General features: G+C 36.0%; 1 protein-coding gene across 5 annotated transcripts in view; it reads right to left on the bottom strand.

Annotated features, from left to right (window-relative positions):
* Positions 1-15361, bottom strand: part of phf14 (PHD finger protein 14) — an 86147-nt gene extending 70786 nt beyond the window's left edge. For all 5 annotated transcript variants that reach the window (XM_081375753.1, XM_081375752.1, XM_081375754.1 and 2 more), the window contains exons 1-4: positions 15258-15361; positions 13719-13829; positions 11938-12581; positions 10399-10540 (exon numbers count right to left, since the gene is read on the bottom strand). In XM_081375753.1, coding sequence (XP_081231879.1) covers positions 10399-10540; positions 11938-12581; positions 13719-13829; position 15258 — 898 coding nt within the window. In that variant the 5' untranslated portion in view covers positions 15259-15361. The remainder of the gene's footprint in view (positions 1-10398; positions 10541-11937; positions 12582-13718; positions 13830-15257) is intronic.
* Positions 15362-15563: the final 202 nt, after the last annotated feature.

Raw genomic sequence — 15563 nt, 5'->3', positions numbered from 1 at the left:
GTTTGCGATGATCAGTTTGCTGGTTTAACTGACTTACTGCTGAACCGTCAAGCAAATCTCCGATGTTCCTTTTGAACTCAGATACAAAGCTGGACCTGCTAAGCCACAGGGTGCTGGCTAATATGAGCTAAGCTGGAAAAAAGTGATGACTATGGGAGAGCATCATAATCCCTGAGGAGAAGATTATCCTTGTCAGAAATGACGAGCTTGGCAGTTAAAGAGCGACCTGGGGAAGGGTGGTGACAATCAAGAGGAACACTTTTAAGATTCAATGGAGGAAGGTTCGGGATGAGTTCAGAAAGAGTTAACATGCTAGGCTGATGAGTGTATGTGTACATCAGAGTATGAGTGCAATCAGACAATGATGCAAAGCGTGCTGGCATTATGCACAGTGTGTGTGTTCTCCAACAATCTATTTGCTAGGTGTTAAATTTCACTCTCACAATGTTCAAACAATGATGGTGAATGCAATAATTTATCTGCAGGCTATAAAATAACAGTGAGTTGCTGTATTTGCATCTCTAATAGCCAAAAGGAACAGAATAACTTCAATACAGTTCTGACTTCAAGCTAATTATTTCATGCAGTGATCATGATATACAGTATTTTCCCAAAAGTCAGAGTAACTCATGATCATCTAGATATTTGTGTCTGAGCAACAATCTTTCAGAACAGGAAATTACTATATTAAATTAGTAATGTGGTAATGAACAACTAATGGCCAGATATGGCAGAATTCTAACAACTGTTTTCCAATGAAAAAAATTCAACCATTTGTTGCATGACGAGTGAAAAAGACTTTGTCTTAAGCTAAAAATACAATTACTATAAGGCACCTACAACGGAACTGAAAGGAACCAGTCTCTGAAGGGTTTTAAAAAGTGTTATGCTCACAAAGGCTGCATTGAATGTGTAATATTGTGAAATATGACGATTTAAATGAAACCATAAATAACATTTATGTAACAATGTAATGTATTTGCTGTCACACTTTAAATCAATGTAATCCATCCTTGCTGACTAAAAGTAGTATTTTCTTCAAGAAAAATGTGTATTATTTAAGCGGTAAAGTCTAAAATGTTAAACAGTAGGCAAACCAGTAGAAAACAATGAAATTGTGGCTATGACATACTTGTGGCTATAAACAGTGCATTAAAGTTATTGCATTACTCATGCAACTGTTACTGTTCATTTCTAAGTTCTAATTGAACCCAGAAGATTCCTTTAAGATGAAGTCCTTTGACTCTTTGTCTTTGTCAAATGATTAATGAGGAGACGTTCAGCGCAGCGATGTATTTCAATTATATTCACTCCGTTTCTTCCCTAAATGCTAATATTTTTCATCCCGGATGAAGAAGATTTATTCAATATATCAAATATTTGCCATGTCAGCATGCAAAGCAGGACCACAGACAGGAACAACAGAACCAAGTCGGGGGGCACGGGAATGAATGAATAGGGCCAATTAGAACCAAAAAGACTTGGCAGATGAGAAAGGGGGGGAGGTAAGAGCTACGAATGGCAGCTTCCTTGATGTAAATCAGCAAAATTGATTCAGAGCTACTGAAAAAAGCCTTTTGAAAACCAGCACTCTCTCTTTCATAAAACAATACAATCATTTTCATAACCAGCAATGCGTGGAATAAATCATTTCCTCATTAAGAGGTGAGTGAAAAGAAATAAAATGAAACATGCAAGTAAAAAAAAAAAAAAAAAAAAAAAATTCAAGGTTCTATCAAACCAGATAACATTCTAATTTAATACTTGTTTAACTCTGTGAAGCTGGTTTTGTATTGGGGATGAAACCAATGTGATTCAGCTGTTATTCAGCAGGGCACCTTCTTAAGAACAAAGGCTTGAATTTGCTTAATAAATCAGTTTTATTCAGCAGTGCTTGAAATGTTTTGTTTCAATAGTCAATGAAAGTCAAAAGCGTTTTCACTGCTCTGGTATGTAGCTATTAAACACATTACATACTTCTCCATTGTTCATTATAAAATATTACATTTTCAGGCTCCCATTCCACAAGCAGATACTTTTGCAAGAGAACATTTCTAAACAGCACACTGGTGATATGGTTTTCAGGACCTATAGTATATATTACTTTACTATTGGATTCAAGTTAGGCTACAACATTGCCTGGGCAACTCTAAGACTTTAAATCAGAGTATTTTTAGACATTAAGAAGTGAACTTCATTCAGTGTTTTGGATAATTGTCCTCCTGAATCACTCGATTAAACATTAACTTCAGGTGATGCACAGATGGTTGGATACCCTCAGTTTTGACTTTAATTTGTGACACTGACACCGTGTCCTAACCAGACGGGATGCGATATGATTCCAGCGACAAATAATTAGTTTGTTCACACTAGACGCGACGCGACTGCGAGATGCGTCAAAATCGATCAAAACCCACAGCCAATCAGAACAGTCACTGAACAGACACTTGTCTCGCGGCAAGTGCACAGCACCAGAGAGTAATCTTGATGGCACTCGCAAGAAAATGGAAAAGTAGTCTACATAATCAAATTCACAAATATTACACCATTTAAACATTATTAAAAATACATAGGTTACTGAGTTACTAAAACGATCTTTGTCAAAGAATACACTTGTTTGTTCACAGTTTGAACGTTTTGTTTCCATTTGTTTAATTTCAAGATCTGAGGTGAATTATCCATTGTTGCTTTTATAGCTACAAAGCTGGAGCACTAAGTGATATTCAAAGTCACATTACACGCTTTTAACATTAAATAAAGCACATAAACAGTACCGGAGATTATAATTGCCACACTTTGTGTTTGTTGTTCCAACGCGATATTGCAGAAAAATAGAAACCGTTTCTAAAATGTCGCCGTCACGGCTGGTTAGGACATACCTTTTATCTCGCGGCACATGTCGTTAAGACACGGTGTGAGACTCATTCCAAGACCAGTTGAAACAATTTAGCAAAAAAAAAAAAAAAAAAAAAAACTTGCATACCTGCAGGCACACCACCTGAGGCCAGAGACTATGCTGCAACCCAGCCTAGGGTCACATGCATCACAGGCTTATTGTGACAATACAATCCTCCTTGAAGGCGAGCTGAAGCTTAGACAGGAAGCAAGGGAGCAATGCTTATAGTTTGAGGAATGAAAGATCAGACAAAGCAAGGGAGAAACATGTTTTAACCTTGAGCAAAATACTTAACCTGAATTAATTTAGCAATTATCCATCTGTACAAAGGAATAATGTGAGCTCTTCTGCCAGGTGCACCGGTGTGAAAATAGACATGTGCAAAGTGGCTACAATACATCTTGTTACAGAATCCACATTACAAATACCTTCAAGCAAAACTGTTTAACTTCTGGTGAGAAACCTATTCCTAAAACTAATGGAGTTTTATCTCTCACAGGGTTCCCAAAACATAGACCTATCACAAGACCTGTCATAACACAACATGATATAAAGGAAAAAACAAAGCAATTGTTTTTTTTGTTTTTCCTAAGCAAAATACACAGCTAAAAGCACAAGACAGACTAGTCTCCAATTATTTACTTTTGACTGGTTTGCACTAGACCAAGTTTTAAGAGTCTTTCCAATTGAAACATAGTGATGGGACAGAAGACAGTGCCATGAGAGTGTTTTCATTACTCTGACTTCTGGGTTTTGTGCTGTAAACAATGTTTTCCTAAATAAATGCATTCGATCTAAAACTAACAGTAAATTACACTAGGAGGAACCGTTCCATTCTTTCTTTAAACGACAGAATTGTTTGTTCATGACGTTCGGTTCCATTAATGAATGACTGTGAATTATTTATTTTTAGTGAATCAAATGCATACAGTTCCAACTTACTGTGCTATGTTGTACTAAAAGCTCTGATGTTGTACTTAGACTGGTTGTTTATATGACAAAATGACAAAAAAACAGAAAGGAACCAGAATCATTAAGCATTTCTGTATTGTGATATATTGTGACACGATATATTGTTTCACCCTAAGTGTTGATATTGTTCACTGAAATTAAAACTGTTAAAAATCGTTTTCAGTAAATGAGAAATTATTTAATTATTTCAGTACTTTCAGTTGAAATGAAATAGTCTAAGCATTAAATGAAAAACTATTAGAATTTTTGCCTTGGCAACTAACTGTAACAAGTGCAAGTGCTAAAATAACTAAAACTGAAATAAAAATAAATTAAAAGTTAAATAAATTACTCATAAATTACTAAAAACTCAAATGAAAACTGTAAAAAGTCTAAAAACAAAAGCTAATTCTAAATATTAATAAATGCAAGAATAGTATATAAATAATACTAAAATATACTTAATATTAGTAATATTTACTCTGACAATATTTCGGTTTGATTACAATTGTCCAAATCATGGTCCAAGTCAAACTCAAATTGCCGTCAGTCTGGTAACTGGTTTGATTCAATGTGATTATTTAAGATTCACAATAATTTTACAACTGAAATTAGGTGAAGAACTGTATTATGGATGAACACATAATACACTCCGAATTATTATAGTCATTATAAATATAATAATCGACATTTAATAGTTACTGTTAGGCGTTATGATCCATCTAAGCATTTTTACATCCCCTATGATCACATGCACATTTGAGTGACTATTAACCAAGCATTCATTGGGATATGCAAGCAGGAGTAAGTGTTAATTGAAAAGTTCAGAAGACAACATAAAAAAAACCCCAACCATATTCCTGAGGACTAAATTTGACCAAAAAACACATTTAAGCAAGTAACTAATTTAAATGAATTGCACATGTTTGGGGAAATAATTAACTTTACGGTCCAGAACTCATTAGGGTCTTACTGAAATCAATACCAGCAGCATGGTAATTGGTGTTCCAATGAGTGCAAAGCCATTACTGAACAATGTGATGCCTTTTACTGTGGTACGGTTTTAATAAACTCACTCCACTGAATGACAGTGGCAACCATTACAACACAGCCAGTAAAAATCCTCCTTTTGTTTTAATGAACTACTAAAGAACATAAAACCAACAAACAAGTCGGAGGCGGAAAACAAGGACTCATAATTAGCCTGAATAGCCTTTGCAGACCAGCTCAAGTATGGCGGGGAGTGTCTCTTAACAATTCTCGAGTAATGACGAGCGTGCAAATAGAGCGTGGTAGAGTTAGATCCTAATCAAAAGCATTGTGCGGAGCTGAAAAGGGAAATACGTGTCCACTACTGGAACCAGTCTTCCTCTCTGCTCTGATCGTTCATGAGTCTCCAGTGCATTTCTCTGATAGAGTCTTTCCCTTTAGAGTTTGAGCGAGGCCATATGCGAGGTCAGAGCCTCCACAGACTGCCGAGCTTCAGAGTCACGCTGTGAGACACTTGTGCGCATCTAAGGATGACAGCTTGTCTCTTATCTCCGGTGCTGCTCTTGTGGCCCCTTTGCTCCATTACTTTATCATTCCATTTTTCCTGGCCCCTTCCCAAGAACATTTCTGAATAGCAGAGTTGTCCAAATACTGCAACGTTAAGCAAAACTGCCACTTGAACTTTCCCTCGGTAAATAGGCAGATTAGAATCTAAATCCTTTGTTTCGGGAGCCACCCATGCTCCCCACAGTCTGAGACGTGACATCCCATTTTTTACTGCCGAAAACAGACTCTTCTCAATGCTTTTCAAAAGCTCTACGGCTTTGGCAAAAGCAGCCTGACCCAAAATAGCTGACGTGAACAAACAGCAGCCGAGCGCTGGTCTGGGACAAACTACAAGAAGGCCTTACGTTTGTCTGTATGCAAAGTGCAATACAGAAAACGACACCTTATTCGGTGGCACTTGTCTAAAGGTCACCTTTTCAAACTAGTGCACAAATATCAAGCGAGCATTTGTGACAGTCAGCAATGAGGGCCGCCCCACCTCCTGGAACAATCATGCCCTCTCCCACTGGGAATAGTGGTACCACAGAGCAGTTGGTACTAGCAGGTGGCCAGCGACTGGCCCAGGTCAAGAATTTTGTTCTGAAACAGCTGTCCAACCCATTGGAAGCTGCTGGCTTTCTCCATCCTAATGTGATCTATTTGAAAATACCATTTAAGTGAATACTATTGATTCTGGTCAAACTATTGTGAATATTACAGAGTAAGACTAGTGAATAGGGAAAATTCACCCCAAAATTAAAGACTTTTTTTTTATCTGCAGAACACAAAAGATGATTTTTTTTCGGGTGTCTGTGGAAGTCAATAGTCACCCAAACTGTTCATCATTTTTTGTGATACACACAAAAAAAAAAGAAAAAAAAAAACCTTCACACAGGCTTGGAATGATATGAAGGCGAGTATTTTTTTCCTCATGAATTTTCCCTTTTAGTCATTGTAAAGCTTTTGAATGATAGTACTAACCAAACACTTACCAAATGCAGAATGTAAAATTTACCTAGAAAATGGCAGCACTTACATGGCAGCACTTACAATACTTCATACCTACTTCACTTTTATTGCTATTTTAAAAGTATTAGCATTCTCAGTCCTTGAGCTAAAAAAGAAAATAAAAAGAATGTTGTTGATGGTTATGGTGAAAAAAATGTTACAGATTCTGCTCTACCATTTTAATAGCAGAATTACATTTAAAAACACCAGTTTTCAGGAGATGGTCCTCACTGCAGAGCATAAAATCTGGGGGGAGGAGTCGGATAAAATCCAACTCCTCCCACCTTACATACCTAAACCTACCAATCTCCACCCCCTGATCCCTAAACCCACCCCTAAACCTACCCATCTCCACCCCTAAACCCACCAATCTCCACCCCTTATACAAGATCCGACTCCTCCCCTCGGATCTTGTGTACTGCATTGAGGTGCTACTGGTTTTCAGTGCAGACAGCTTCGTTAATTATAAATGGGACAATTTAAAGAAAACACACAAGGTTGTTTAAAATTTGGTGCAATAATTCAAATTGTGTGGTTGCAGGTGCGTACATGTCAGCTATTTTACAACAGCTTTGAATGCGTTATTTTTTTTTTTGCTGATGCCAAACTCATAATTAATGTAACAAACATACCATCATTTTTTTTTTTTTTATCTCTTCTTTACCAAAATGTTCGGAATCTAAATAAATATCTTTATTCTGTACTATTATATAAAAAAAAAATGATCAAATGGTTGTAAAATATATAAAAAATTCCTGCACAAATTGTGATATTTATTTATACCACTAAATTACTCAAAGCAGCTGTAGCGTGATATGCACTGTTAATATTAAATGACTCCGTTTTGGTCATGCCACTTCAAAAAGTCCTGAAATATTCTTTCTTTGTAATTATTGTAATTATAAATAATATATATACATACACCACTCCAGCGACAAAAGAAAGAGAAAGGGAAGGAGAACTCAAAGGAGAAGTAGGGACTCAAACAGCTCATGAAGCAACAGAACCGCACTCCTCTATAGGGCTCAATGCATTTTATACTTTCTATTTCACTCCTGAAGGGGAGAGCGAGAGACTTTGTGTGTTTATGAATCTGAGAGGAGTGCAGCTCTAAGAGCTGACACCGCAACACTGCTCTTGGCATGGTAAAAGACTCCTGGATGCTTCAAGGTTGCCCTCTGATTCAGTGGCACTAGGTTATGAAGTAGCTTGTTTCAGTGAGTTGGAGTTGACACTAAAGGGGGAGGAGTGAATGTGAGCGCCTGGACCAGATCCCTTGTGTATGTGTCTTCTAACCGGAATGGCAGAGCCAGTGACTGATTTAACCATTTTCTAACTCAGACACGCAATCAGTTTGAAAGTGCAGCTTATTTGACGTAGATAACACCACTGACAGCTACAAACCAATACCAATACCCAATGGCTGCTAAAATGAAATTTTTTTTTTTTAGTTGAAAAATTGCTCAATACAACAGTTGTACAGAAACAACATTGCTCATGCTCCCTAACTTTTGTGGATTTATTTGAGTGAACATCGCAAAAACTTTTTTTTTAAATAAATGTCTGAGTCACATTTAACCACAGAATCACAAGACAAAAAAAAATATATATATACACACTTTTTTTTCTCACTTCCATTCAAATGTTTGGAAAGCAAAGATTTCTTCTTTTTAAAGAAATTGATACTTTTATTTAGCAATGACACATTAAATTGATCAAAAGTGACAGTAAAGACATTTATAGCATTGGTAAACAACTGCTTTCAACATTGATAATAATAATAAATGTTTCTTGAGCTACAAGTCAACATATTATAATTTTTTAAAGGATTATGTGCCACTAAAAACCATAACTTCTGAACAGTAGTGAATGGTATTTAGCATAACGAAGTTTGAAATTGAATCAAACACGGATGATTTTCATTACCGTTTTTTTTCCCCACAATGTAAAAAATGTCAGAATGCTAGAAATCGCAACGGTACTCAAAACTGGCTTCATTCTCTTTGTACAAAATATAATATATTATATAATATATAATAAAGTAATCTTAATTTCCCTTTGATTTTGAGGTGAAATTTTCCCTTAGGAATTTCTTCATGAGATTCACCCTTTTAAAATCCACTGCAGTGGTCAAAGATCCACTGGGAGATTCATCGAAGTATGCTGTACATATGGGAGAACCGAATGCATGCTTTACTGAGTGTATATATTCTTTGTTTGCCACCTCTTAAACCACTCATTGCTGTGTGCTAGGATGAAAGGACGAACAGGCACATGCTCTTTAGATGTAATTAACTAATGTGTCCTCACCAGATGGAATCTGAGAAGCAAACAGGTAAGTAGGTAGTCATTCAACTGATGCTTTTATCCAAAGTGACTGACTTATTTCAAGGACAATCCCTCCAGACATTAAGTGTGTTGCTCAAGGGCACAACAGTGACTGTTGTTCCGTAGGGGGCTCAAACCAGCAACCTTCTGATTTACTCTGAAAATCCTGATCCTTTTGCACTACGCCTCACCACATAAAACTAAATAGACTGGACTTCAAATTCAACATGAAATAAAAAAAATGATTGTATTATTTTCTAAATTCTAACAATTCATCCATGCATATGGTTCATTGTTTTGTTTGTTTTTTTACATAGCAATTTTGAATCAAAAAATGTTACAACTCAGTACATGTACTTAAAAAAAAATAGATAAAGAATAGAAGATAAAAGTGTTAGTATTAATGGATCAAGTGTTGCCGAAAAAGATGTGCAAAAGAAGAAAGACAAGCCGTTTCTTGAAAATGGCCAAGGACTCAGCAGCTCTGGTAGAGTTAGGCAGATCATTGCACCAGCATGGAACAGTCAAGGTAAAGGTCAGAGAAATGTTTTGTGCCTCTTTGAGATGGCACCACAAGACGGCGTTCACTTGCAGAGCGCAAGTTTCTGGATGGCACATAAGTCTGAAGTAATGAGTTTAGGTTAAAGGGAGCAGAGCCAGTGGTTGTTCAGTAGGCAAAAGTCAGTGACTTGAATTTAATTCAATTAAATAACGTTTAAATGACGATATTAAATTCATGTATACACACAAGATATTTAAATAGAGAATTTGTACATTGAGATCATATGACCAGTCAAATGTTTTTAATTCTTTTTTTAAAAAAAAGCTGATTTATTTATGGTCATTTAATTTCCAATTATACCTAAATTATGTGCACAAAATCTTAAAATCTCATAAAACTTCAATGTATTCAAGCAGAACAGGCTTCTATAGAACTACCTGTGAGGCTTCTGCAAATCAACAGACCACCAGCAAAAAAACAAGCAGCAAATAAATAATTAAAGAAATAAATCAATGAGTAATTGAAAATTAGTGGTGACACATTGATCCAGCTGGTGTTAAGTGGGTCTGTCTGAATGAGACGGCCACCGCTAAAAGACGGTTTAAAGCGTAATTGATTTTTGTTTCCAACGAGTCAGAGTCACAATGAGCTAATAATGTGGGATGATGAAGATCACTCGACTTTCTGTGTTTACTCTCCTCAAGCTGACTTGACAATGCAATCTAGTGTGCGGACACACGACAAGCGTATGCCATGACAAGTTACACAACAAACTTGAGAGGAATGGAAATACTGTACTTTTATTCTTATCTATCTGAAAAATAACTACCTAAAATGTCAGTGTTGTAATTAATCCTAATAATAAACCAGTGGTTTGGACTTTCTCATGTAAAAGTAACTAATAATTCTGATTATTATTAGTAACTCAGCTGGATGACATTTGCATGAGTTGGATGGCATTCCATTGCATATTCTTCTCATGCGGATATACATCTTATTACTCGGAATTTATACACATTTCTAAATGTAAAAACTTTTTTTGTATAGGTTAGATCAGGCTCTGCATTGCAAAAGGAGGAACTGAATATTGTAATATATTCTAAAATTAATTTTTCAAAACTTTGTGCAAACATTTGAGATCAATATTTGTTTTTGGTGGCAGAATGTGGGATTTTACCTTCATGCACGGTCACGCCACAGTTGTCACACTGGATGATCTCATCCGCATCTTCGCTGTTGTCTCCCAGACACACGCAGCAGATAAGGATGTGCTCCATCCGCTGGGAGCTCCAGGTCTGGGGCCGCTCCAACAGAGAGTCCTGTGGAAGCAACGGATAACTTAGCAATCCAACTCAAGTCAGGGATGTTACAACTGATAGGACGAGTCCTCTACCAAAGTCCAAATATCTTCCTCTGAAAACAGTTCTCGGATCAGCGTGAAAAAAAAACCTGACACAAGCCACTCAAAAGCTTCTGCTCTAATTCCACCTCTGAGATTGGAAGATTAGCCAATCCTATAAACTGAAGTTCTCAGATAAGCCCATTCACAAGGATTGCTCTTTTGTATCAACAATCTGATGCTATGTGAGCCAATGACTGGATTATCTGATTGCTTTCCTAAATGCACAATAAAACAATTGCATCTGAGAATTCAAGCTGGTTCCTTTTCATACAACTAAACTTTTGGACCATTTTAAACAAGTGGATAGATCAACTGTTTGATGGCACTAAATGTGAAAAATAGGGCACGCATATTGCCAGTTTTCAGTAAATGGAGACAGATGGCTAGTTTATTTATAAATCAAATCTGAACAGTACTTTGTAAAGCTATTTGAATTAAAGAGTTAGTTCACCCAAAAAAACAAAAACAAAAATCAATTACACACCCTCATGTCCTTCCAAATCCCTAAGACTCCCGACACAAGGGTGAATAAATGATGACAGAATTTTCATTTTGGGGTGAACTATCCCTTTTATTATAAGGTGGAATATAACTGAATCACAACAACAAACAAAGTATCATCTACAGCCTTAGGCAAATATATTTGAACAAACATGAATAAGAATATCCTTGGAAGATTGCAGCAAAACCATCTTTGATAAATACATACGATAATATTGAGCATTCTGAAGAATGTAGAATTCATGGTTTTAGTATGAACAAAGTAAATAAGGTGTTGCTTATTTAAGTTAGGCTACTTAAGTTACTTATTTAATGTCAAGAATAAAATATTTTAAAAGAAGTTTTTAATGCTCACCAAGGCTCCATTTATTTGATCATAAAACAGTAATATTGTGAAACATTATTACAATTTAACATATCTTATTTCTATTTTCATTTTTTTTTTTAAAGATAGCTAATTGACTACTGTGATGCATCATTACTCCAGTCTTCAGTGTCACACGATCCTTCAGAAATCATTCTAATATGCTGATTTGCTGCTCAAACATTTCTTATAATTGCCAATCTTGAAAACAGTTGTGCTGCTTAATATTTCTCATTCTCAAGTTGTGATCCCATGATGCAGGTTTTTTTTTTTTTTTTTTTAGGATTTTTTGATGAACAAAGTTGAAATGGAAATCTTCCGTAACATTATAAATGTCTTCACTTTCACTTTTGATAAATTGAAAGTATCTTTTCTGAATAAAAGTATTATTATTGAATCTTATTGACCCCAAACTTATAACAGTAGTGCAATATCAGAGGAGATTTTACCTCATTGCCCTTCCCATGGGATGTGCTGTGGCTGTCATTGGTCTCCTCCTCGTCAAACGCCCCAGTGTTCTTGCCTGCTTTTCTCTTTGGTTTCTTCCCTTCTTCCTCACTATCACTGCTACTAGTCTCGTTTTCATCATCCTCATTGTCCTCTTCATCACTACCACCATCATCATCCTCTTCATCACTCCCTTCTTTCTCCTTCCCAGATGATGCCTTGCCTTTCTTTTTTCCTTGCGTGGGCCTCCAGTCATTGTCATCCTCACTGTCATAATCATCCATTTCGTTTAGCTCTTCCATCGTAGTGAAGTCCAGCATGGGCCGGTTTCGTCGTAGGTTCCATTTTTTCGGCTCTCCTGGGGCCTCCTCGGCGGTACCACTACCGTTTGGTTCTGTATCTGAAGATTTTTCTCCTTTCCTGCGATTCTTGGAGGTTCCCTCTGTTTCTTTGCTGCTGGTCTCCTCAGAGAAAGACTGTTCCTTGGCTTTTTCCTCTTCTTCAGTGTCTTCATTCAAATCTTTGGTCTCTTCGTCATCTATGCCCTCTTCATCAGCTGAGCCAACAGCGTCGGACTCGCTCTCAGAGCCCGCAGCGCTGTCATTTGAACCCTCCTCATCACTCCCGTTGCCAGTGCCCTCTGAACCTGGGACACAAGAGAAATGAACTTAGCAGTGTTTTGTGCAGGACACAACATACTTCAGATGTGATGCAAAAAATACTCAAAGCTTCTGCTTCATGTACAATGGATCAACAATTTATAAATATTTAAAATGACAAAAATATACATAATATAACTCAATATACAACTAAAGTTTTTTTTACAGATTCTTACCTTTTTAGGATTAAATGCATGGATGACAAAATATATTTATACATAGCTAATAATGGTTACAATTTTGTGTGGTTGGGTTATATATAAAAATATATATATGAAAGAACTTTCAGTTATTATTTATCACAATGGGATTTCAATACATAAATTTCCTATTGTATTTGTTTTCCATTACCTTGCTGCATGTTAAATCGTAAATAGCAAAATAATACTAAAAACTGTTATTAAATCTGAGTGAACATTCAACAAACATAAAAACTCATCCTTTCATGTAATATTAACACCATGCATTTACCATGTATTTAAAACCACCATGAACTATAAGTGTGAAGCTGGTAATTAATGCATTTGTATAATTTTTATTCAGCATATGGCAATGGTAAATTGCCCAAACAGATTAATGTGATTAATCTGACCAGAAATTTCATGCAGCAAAACTTCAAGACCCAAAGGGGTCAAAGTGTTAGAATTTCATTATCAGCTTGCAGATATTTCTGCACTTTGGTTGACAGCAGCTTGATGGGATAGCTTTGCGTTAACCTCCAGTCTGTCATGGTGATATGGAGCCATTGCTTATGTGACTCCAGTGTTAGTAATGCATTACAGGAGGTCTAATCTACAGGCAGGGGGAAAAAACAGTGACACACGTGGTGATGAAGGTCTCATCTCCACCTCAGCAGCTGTTTTCCTGACAGGTGAGAAAACCCAAGCAGGAGCCCAAGTCTAAAATGGTTGTGCGCAGGATAAATAAATACATGCAACTATCAGTTACAATTTGATTTAACTATCAGTTATGATTTGACTATTTTAACTGTATGAGACTTGCCATCATTACTTGTCATTATTTTACAGATCTAACTGATCCACAATCCCACTTTTTGACATTTGTATTATACCAAACATAACACATACATCAATGTGACAATAAGTTGTTTTGAGACTATTTACCTGATGCATCTCCAACTTCAAAATCACTGTCATCTGAGCTGTCATAGTCCAGAGCATCCAGCAAAGAGTCAGCCAAAGGCTTCACCTGCCGCCGCTTCGACCCCCGATCCACTAGTTAAAATGAGATTTCAATTTATTTTATTTTATTTTTTACTTCATAAAATTATTTTTAAATCATTGTTAAAACCAAAACTACACAATGTTAATTGAAATAAAAGAGTGTGTGTGTTGAAAAACAAAACTGAAAAACTTAGAAATCAAATTACAAATCACTAACTGAAATAAATGTTTAAGAATTAAAATGACTAAAACTGAAATAAAAAGCTAAATAGAAGTATTTCAAAATAGTAATGCAAACTAAAGAAAGAAAGTAAAACAAACTAAAGACTGAAGAAATAAAAATAAAATTCATTTAAATGATTAATAAATAGTAAGTAAATAATACTAAAGAAACAATTAAATAAATTTACTATAAAAACACTAAAACAATTACAACTAATTGTAAAGAAAGACTTGCAGAATGAGCAGAAACTGTGTCATTTTTGCATCAAAACTGGATGGATAGACGGTCATACAGCTAACTTAGACTACACAGACAGACAAACAGATAGATGGATGGATGGATGGATAGATATACAATGACATACACAACAAATTTAAACATATATGAGTTTGCGTACAGACAGACAGACAGATAGATAGATAGATAGATAGATAGATAGATAGATAGATAGATAGATAGATAGATAGATAGATAGATAGATAGATAGATAGATTTACACTGACATACACAACAAATTATAAACATATGAGTTTGCAAACAGACAGATAGATATAGATAGATAGATTTACACTGGCATACACAACAAATTATAAACATATGAGTTTGCGTACAGACAGACAGACAGACAGACAGACAGATAGACAGATAGATAGATAGATAGATAGATAGATAGATAGATAGATAGATAGATATACACAACAAATTATAAACTTATATGAATTTGCGTGATACCTTCCTACCATGTAAACATTATCTACACACTTGTGGTCTCTGACTTTAAATGTATTTCCACATTGTTTAAACGAACTACTAATAACGACAGACAGTGTCTGTGTCTCAAAATCCCGTGGACTACAGTTCAGTTCACTCACACTAAACATGCAGCACAGGTCTATGACGCCTTAAGATGCTGTCACGGCAGCTCACAGAGAAACAGTCGGTTTAGTTTTCTAAGCTGAATAAAGAAGCTAGTTTCCTGGAGAGACGAGGACGCACTGTGCTTTATCATCTAACATAAGGTGAACAATGCGTAGAACTGCTGATATTTCATAAGTGATGCTATGTGTTTGTAAAGCTGAATGATAGAGAGCAACTTCACATCAGTTAGCGAGCGAGCTAACCCAGCAGTAGCTTCATGCTATCTATTAACGCTTGTTTCTCTTATTTCACACCACAAGTTGTAAATTCTGACGGTGATTATGTTGTGCTATTTTTTCTCTTTCAAAATGTATAATATAACAGCGAGGATTACTCACTTTATGGAATTTTCGCGTTTGGATAGCTTGGACAAAGGTACAACGAACGCCTCTTCAGCTCATGTTATGCGTATCACGTCTCCGATATTGCGTATCACGTGTACACATTGTGCTGACGTTCAGCTCACAAAGTAGGAGTTGGAAACCATAGCAACCCGCCGCATCAGTTCACACCAGAGAAAGACTTGCCATTGCCATTTAGTCCAGTCATTTTATGAAAAAAGGTTGAACAAATTGCAACAGAAGCAAACTCAACTGATTTTGTATCCTCAATATGTCCAAAGTAAGGAAAAAAAAGTCCCGAAG

This window comes from Scardinius erythrophthalmus (assembly GCF_964197995.2).
Source record: "Scardinius erythrophthalmus genome assembly, chromosome: 10".
NCBI classification, from domain to species: Eukaryota; Metazoa; Chordata; class Actinopteri; order Cypriniformes; family Leuciscidae; genus Scardinius; species Scardinius erythrophthalmus.
The sequence above is the reverse complement of the archived record's forward strand: the minus strand, read 5'-3'. Positions and strand labels throughout refer to the sequence as shown.